This window comes from Gavialis gangeticus, unplaced genomic scaffold, assembly GCF_001723915.1.
Source record: "Gavialis gangeticus isolate Ggan-Ray unplaced genomic scaffold, GavGan_comp1, whole genome shotgun sequence".
Classification (NCBI taxonomy): domain Eukaryota; kingdom Metazoa; phylum Chordata; order Crocodylia; family Gavialidae; genus Gavialis; species Gavialis gangeticus.
This window is the reverse complement of record NW_017729032.1, coordinates 59597179-59604921: the sequence shown is the minus strand read 5'-3', so window position 1 is coordinate 59604921 and position 7743 is coordinate 59597179. Positions and strand designations below refer to the sequence as shown.

General features: G+C 44.0%; 1 protein-coding gene across 1 annotated transcript in view; it reads left to right on the top strand.

Annotated features, from left to right (window-relative positions):
* PROSER1 (proline and serine rich 1) overlaps positions 1 to 7262 on the top strand; it is a 26941-nt gene extending 19679 nt beyond the window's left edge. The window contains exons 11-13 of the mRNA XM_019524336.1: positions 1321 to 3082; positions 3781 to 3928; positions 5602 to 7262. Of these exons, the coding sequence (XP_019379881.1) occupies positions 1321 to 3082; positions 3781 to 3928; positions 5602 to 5724 (2033 nt within the window). The 3' untranslated portion in view covers positions 5725 to 7262. The remainder of the gene's footprint in view (positions 1 to 1320; positions 3083 to 3780; positions 3929 to 5601) is intronic.
* Positions 7263 to 7743: the final 481 nt, after the last annotated feature.

Genomic DNA, 7743 nt, shown 5'->3' with positions numbered 1-7743 from the left:
TGTGGATGTAGGTGTGTGGGTATAGGTGGGTTTGTGGGGATATGTTGGGTATAGGGTTTGGGGGTGTGTGGAGGGGGAGGGTACCTTGGGGGGGTGTGGGTGTGTGGCAGTGAGTGGGGCTCCTCCCCAGAGGCTTGTGCAATGTTTGTGGTTGTGGGGTTGTGTGGGAGGGTTTGAGGGTATGGTGTAGTGTGCATGGGAGCCCCCACATGTGCCCTCCCTGAGCCTCTCAGCAGCTGCCTCCACCCTGCAACAGCCCAGAGCCCACATGCCCTGTGGCACCTCCCTGCCACTGCAAACAGCATGCAACCCCAGCCCACTTTGTACTCCCTTGGTCCCACACCTACTGTGTACTACTGCTGCTGAGCCTGGATGGGTGAGTTGGGGCTGTGCCGAGTCAGGGCTATGCACATGGGTCCCTGCCAGTACCATGGGGCTGGGGGTTGGTGCTGGCGGCAGCTGGTAGGAATCCAGCTAGAAGGGCAATCCAGCTACAGAACTGCCCCAGCCCATCTGCATGCCCAGGGGGCAGCAGGATATGCCATGGCTGGGTAGCACCTGGGCCAGGTGGGACCAAGGGACCTGCTGTGGGCCAGATCTGACCTGCGGGCTGTATTTTGCCCCCTTTGTCCTGCTTAATGAGTTTTGGTGAGCTGTCAAGGCCTGCAAGGGCCGCCCCCCACAATCTAGCCACATGTTCAATTAATGGCATGATACAAAACAGCCACAAAGTCATTACATATGTTTTTATCATGCCATTGATTGAATGTGCAGCCAGGTCTCAACTCAAACCATGATTAACTGGTTAATTGCGTATTAAGTGTAATGTGTGGCAGGGCCCTAAAATTAACTGTTCTGTAGTTGTTGACTGAATTGTTAATCCACCCCTCTTTAAAATCCTGGTGCACATACTTTATCTGTCCAGGAGTAAATTTTAACCCTCAAATGGAGCTAATGAGGAGGGGTAGCAGTGCTGGTCCTAGACTGTAGACTATTAGCCACCTACCTGTCTTGATCTTCAGGAGCGTATTTGAAGATGCACACTCTTCTGCTAGTTCAAAGTGATAGTAAATGCTATGGAATGGTTTGGAAAAATACCTAATAGTGCATATACTGTATACAATATGGGTAGTGTGACTTAAACATATATACATGTGTTTTGACTTTATGGCTTTCATGTAGATTGTGTGCATATGTAAATTTTGTATGTTAGCTACTGTGTATCATACTTGAAAATATAATTGTATAAGACGCATTTGTATTGAACACAAACATTTCTGTCGGTTTCAAGTTATTCTTACCAGTTTTATTTCTTTGCAGCTTTTTCTGCACAAGTGAATCAGCTCTTTACTCCTCATGGTTCTAATCCTTCGACATCTGCTGCTACTCCCATCCCTACCCCATCACCTGTCAAGGCAATAAGCCATCCATTAGCACCTGCAACTCCACTCATCCCTGGGATGAGCATGTCTACCCCAGTTCTTCCTGTTTTCCCAGGACAGGTGTCCTCTTCCATTCATACATCTCAGCCATCTACCCCAACCCCTACTGTCATTAAATCCCTTTCATTGCCTGGTGTTCCTGTCACGTCTGTTCATAGCGCAACCTCTACCCCCATTCCTGCAGTTTTCTCTGGCCTGGCTTCTGTACCAGCTGCTGCACCAGCTCCGCACAGTTCTTCCACACCATGTGCTACACCTGCACCTAATGAGGCTTTTGCATCTGCTGCCGCACCATTTGCTGGCCTGCCTTTTCCTGCAACCACCTCAATTGCTTCAGCTAATAATTCTGCTCCATTGTCATCAGTTTTTGCTGGCCTCCCCTTGTCTTTGCCCCCCACTCCTCAAGGCATTTCTAGTCCTGTTCCCTCTGCAATTGCTAGCTCTCCTGCCACTACCATCTCTGGTTCACTAAACCTGCCTAACCCAATTTTGTCTGTGTTGAAGGGACTTCTGCCATCGAACGATACCTCGTTAATCAATTCATCTGCTTTAACTTCCGTTGTGACAAGTGAGCTTGCTTCCTTGTCTGCTCTTACTAATCAAAGCACTGACCCTCCTGCTGCCTCTGTAAACAAATGTTATACTCCATCTGCTACACCCACCCCACAACGCTCTTCCACTCCAGGGCTCGCCATTTTCCAAGGTCTTCCTTCTCCCTCCGTGGCCAATCCCAGTTCCACTCCTCCAATATTGCCTGCACAATCACCTTTAAGCACTTCACCCTCTGTTATACCAGTCAGCTGTGGCTCCTCATCCTCCCTCTTGCATGGCACCAGCCCCACTAATAATGAGCAGCAAATTTCATCAGCCCCAGTGCCCACAAGTATCCCAGTTCTGGTGAAAACAGAACGCATGAGCCCTACTCTCTCAGCCTTCAAAGGCCCTTCTCACTCAGCTGGCTCTTCTCATGGCACTTTAGGATTGTCAGCACTTGGGCGTGCCTATACCTCAGCAACTTCTGTACCAGTCAGTTTACCCAGTTCCCTTAATCCAGCATTATCTGGTCTCTCCTCTTTGAGTGCTCCTTTAAACAGCTCCACTTCTCTTGCCTCAATTTCCTTGGCCACACATGGTTCCTCAGCTCCGATTGCCCCTGTATTTAATGGACTTCCTCCTTTCACGTCCCTGACCAGTAACTTTGCTTTTACTGGTAACCCAGCACTTACACCCCCGGTCACTCTGCCAGGGTCTTTGTTAGCTGCTCCGTCTACTACTGCTTCAGCTGTATCTGCTGCTCATGTGAATACCACAGCAGTCGTTCTCTCGGGACTCGCTGCTTCAGCAACAGTCTCTGCTCCACCCTTTTCGCTTAATTTGTCTAGTGCTGTTCCCTCCCTATTTTCTGTCACCCAGGGGCCTCTGGGATCATCAAATCCATCCTTCCCTGGTTTTCCTGTCTCTAACACACCCACTGTCACTCCTGCTCTCCCTTCTTTCCCTGGCCTCCAGGCATCTTCCACAGTAGCAGCAGTTGCACCGTTGCCGGCAGCTGCCACAGCTCCATCTCCGGCTCCGGTCCTGCCAGGGTTTGCCTCGGCCTTTAGCTCAAACTTCAACTCTGCACTTGTTGCACAGGCTGGGTATGTTTCTGTTTCAGAAAGAGGTCAAAACCATTCCTTTTTCTCAGGAAAAGTGTGTTTGTTTTTAGACCTAGATGGTATTTTCAGTCATAGAAATGAAGTACTTTTTAATATTAAAAGAAAAGAGTTCCCTTATGGCAGCAGGCTATCTCTATCTGTCTGTAGCAGTTAGATGAGGAGGCCAGTCTATATTTAGTAAGTAGTCTGTAACATCCCAGTTTCCATAACCTATCCTGTAAGGTGCTGAGTGTCCTTAGCTACCAGTTGAGGGTACTGGGCACCTCTTAGGCCATGCTAGGATTTTGCATGAATGGGCCCAAAATAAGTACCAGTGGACATACATGGGTATAAATAGGAGGTAATGTCCTAGATTTCTCTGCATTAAGTAAAACATCCAGTGCTATTTTTTTTTTTTTTTTTTCAAACAGTGATGTCTAACTTTCACCTACAAATACCTTCATGTGCAAATGGGGTACTGGCTCCCATGCTGAAGTGCATTTGTATACGAATGTCCTGCCTAGTGCATGTACATATGCTGTAGGTGAAGGCTGGGTTTCTGTTGGGAAAATCTGGCACCCTGATGTTTAGAAAATGAGGTGCTGTTAGCGTATATATTATGAAGTCAGAAATTTAGAATAGACTAAGTTGAGAACGTGGGTGTGTAATAATAACTGCTGTATTTTAATTGATTATTTCAGCTTGACTTCAGGGCTGCAGACCCCAGGAAATACAGTTTTCCCTGGTCTTTTGTCTCTTCCTGGCATCCCTGGATTTCCTCAAAGTGCCGCACAATCTTCCTTGCAGGAACTGCAGCACAGTGCGGCAGCACAGTCAGCACTACTACAGGTAAGGTCCATTTTGTGATGCTAGGCTGCACTTGAGAAGGTGCTCAGTTGTTAACTGTTCAATATTGAACTGATTTTTAAAGCATGGTTTCTTATAAGGAGTTAGCTATGAGGTCGCACAACTCGGTCTGAAGATCAGTCTTATTTCTCCAAGAAATAATGCACAGCATGCACTGCACATCTGGTTTCCTCTGTCAGCTCTGGATGTGTCAGAGCCTTTCTGAAATGAGAATGAACAAATTTAAGAAGACCTAGTGGTAGCTTTCTTGATCTAGTTGATGGACGATGTGACTGGAAGACCCTGGGTTCTGTTTCTGACCAAGAGTAATTCCTCTTGAATGTCTGTCCATATAGATTCAGAGGGGACCCCAGACATTTGGAAGTAGGATATAGCCCCTTTATTGTCATGACCATAGCCATGGTCCTAGCTGCCATGTTTGCCAGATGAAATGCTGCTCGGAGTGCTGCTTTTACCTTTTTTTGCCTTTTTCTGAGCTTTGTGATTGATTTCTTCTTCTGGAAGAGAATGTCCCCCATAACAGGGAATCAAGCTTCTGGAGAAGTGCTGGATAAGTGGAAGTTCTTTTTAAGCTCAGTGGGTGTATTTACACGAGATGCTTTTACTGCACAGCAGACTAATTTACTGCATAGTAAAGCATTGCCATCTACACGTGCATGGGAATTAGGGCGTAGTAGAGTAATTTACATCACTGCTGGATAGTCCTGTCAAATGCAAGTGGTATCTGGCAGCACAAAATGCATATGTTGACAGTGACATTGGGATTAACTTGCTCTGGCTCAAATTGAGCTGGAGTATATTCAGTCTCATTAATTGCACTTGTGGATGTACCCACTGTTGCATATACTTTTTATCCATTCCTAGGATCTTCCTGGGAAAGAACTTGGGCTCTTGCTTGATCTCTCCTGAACAGCCTTGAAGACCAACCTTTTCAGAATAGTGACAAAATTCCTTAGCAGCTAAGGAATTAAGAGAGCTGAAATTGGTTCTTATTGTTTATACTTCAGATGCAATCATCAGGGTGGTGCTGCAGCCCTAACAGTGATGGTTGTTTAATAAAAGCCAGCAATATGACTATGGAGCCAGTGTGGACCAAAAGTGAATCTCTGGACAGCATATTAAGTACCACTGTTCCTTTTGTGATCTTAAGCAGACCACTTAATATATTGCCACTCTGCTTAAGGTGGGGCAGCTGCAAAGCACACAAGCTGCTAACAAAGAGCAGCTAATGTGTTGCAAGTTAAAGGAGGCAGGGGCTTATTACAAGTTGTTCACTTTGGACCCTCAGTTTAAAGCTAAAATAAAGTTAGGAAAGAATGGTCTACAAAGTAGTGAAACTCTTCTCAAACCTTGTCCTGCTTGAAGTCTTCTGAGAGGCCACCCCTCTAGAAAATGAAAACATTTGATCTTCCTTCTGTTTACTCTCCCTGTGAATCAGAAATTTTTTTCACTCCCTAGCATTTCAGGGGAATAATTCCTCTGTCGAAACTTTGTTCAGCTTCCCTTGTCTGTAGACCATCGGATATTACTCTAATATTGCTTTAATTGAATGTTCTTATTTGTGCTAAAGAATAATTTTATGCACATCTTGTTTTATTCTTTGTGTTTTTAAAAAGCAGGGACTTTCTTACCTATTTTGTTTTTCTTTCTTGAAGGCACATCCAGCTTCAGGTCTGGAGAGCTATCCAGCTCAAACTGATGGTTTTGCCAGCTATCCCTCTGCACCAGGAGCACCATTTTCACTGCAGACAAGTCTACCCCAGAGTGGATGGCAATAAATGCTATCATCTTTCTGACAAGAGAGGCATTTTTTTGAAGACTACAGTAGTTGCTTGACACAGACTGGCCCTGTCCCCATTGAGCTCAGTTGCATAATGTTCACTGACTTCAATGAGAGCATGACCTGATTTAGAGTTGGGGAAGGAGAGGGAAGACACGAAGAGGGTAAAGTGGTTCTGGGAAACTGATCCTATGTTTGACTGCAAACAAATTCACAAATACTTTTGCTTAACAAAGAAAACAGGGTCTGGTCTAGTAAAAACTGGGCATCCTTGACTGTCACTAGTCCTAATGAGTTGAATGTTTGGTTCCTCACAGGATCAGGGACTTTAAACACTGATTTTTGTAAATAAAACAATTGGCAGCTAAATTATATGGGGATGATAGTATACCTACTCTGTATCTTTTTTTGCCTCTCAGTCTTTTACATTTTGTATGGTAAAGTGTGGTTAATGTAGAAAGAACACCTAGATTGAAATTAGACACTTAAGGCTGTAGATGTTCCTTTGCCTAGATGCATAACTCTTGTTAATGTCAGTGGGAGTTGTGTGCACAGAACAAGGTCCTTATATGGCTCTTAGAATCTATTCTCTCCTTTATATGCATGAGTAATTTGTATAGCATCAATAGGATGCCATGGGGAGACTGACTGGACTTGTTTTTTTTTTTAAATGGTACATGAAATGTTGTCATGGGCCTGCTGCTGAATTGAATTCTAATCTGAGTCAGACCAGAAGAAAAGTTAGAAATAATGTACTGTATTCAGATAGAAATGAATTGCTTTTTAATTGAGTATGTTTTTAGCTAGGCAGGAACACTTACAGATCTGCAAATATTCTTTTAAATATTTCTCCAGGGTATACTTTTGAGCATTGCCCCTACATGAATTATAATAATGATACCCTGAGCAGGTTACATCTCCTGATTGCTGTACTATATAACTTCTGTGAATGTTTACAGTCATGGGTCAAATTCTGCTCTCACTTGTACTGCTTTAACCCCAATAAATATATCCAGGCTTTTTGTGTAACCAGCTTTGACAGTCAAGCTACCCCATGAATATAAGTGGACACAGAACTTAGCCCTTGGATTTTTAGTATTTTTCCTTGGAAAACTTAAATGATTTTAAAGGCGAATAACTGAATGAACTCTATAAGCTAGAGAAGGTATGACAGTATATAGAACAGTCTTGCTTTGTTGGTGAAATGCAGTGTGCACTCTCTTCATGATTTTAGTATCTGTGGCAATGTGTAACCCAACTGAATATCATCTATTTAAGAGAAACCCTTGTTCCAGTTATAGAAGATGATAGAGAGGACTCTGATATCCGATTATGTGATTAAATTAAACTGTAGAGGATGTACTGTAGGACAGCTCTGTACCTAGAGTTTTACTTTTTTAAAGATGGATTCTGCTGGAAGATGTTGCTAACATATTTTCCTTCAACATGTGAACAAACTTTTTTAAAACGTAAATGGAAATTCCTGTATTGGTTTTTAACACGGTTTTTTAAAATAAAAAGTTTACAGTCATGGCACAAGGCTCTGCTGACTATATGTGCGGCACGTAAACTAACAGGGCCAGTAAACAAAAATGTTTGCTGAACTATTATAGGCTAGCTTTATTTCACCATGACACTTTTATGACGTGTTATGCATACCATAAAAATTCCATAACTACCTTTGTAAAAGTGTGATTGGAAAAAATATTTTACTAAGGCTGAATGTACACATTCAGATAATCTGGGAGAATTCTCTCACAGTTGTTGTTGTGGTTGAAAAACTACCCATAGCCACATGTACAGACACCTGAAGAGATGGGGATAAGGGGATCGCTGGGACTAGGGGGTCAGTATCCACATCTCCAGGAGGCCTGAAATGCCTCTACACTAATGCCCGTAGCATGGGGAACAAGCAGGAGGAACTCGCCCTCCTGCTGGCTGACACCAGCCCGGACATTGTGGGGATTACGGAGACTTGGTGGGACTCCAAGCATGATTGGGCGGTGAATGTTGAGGG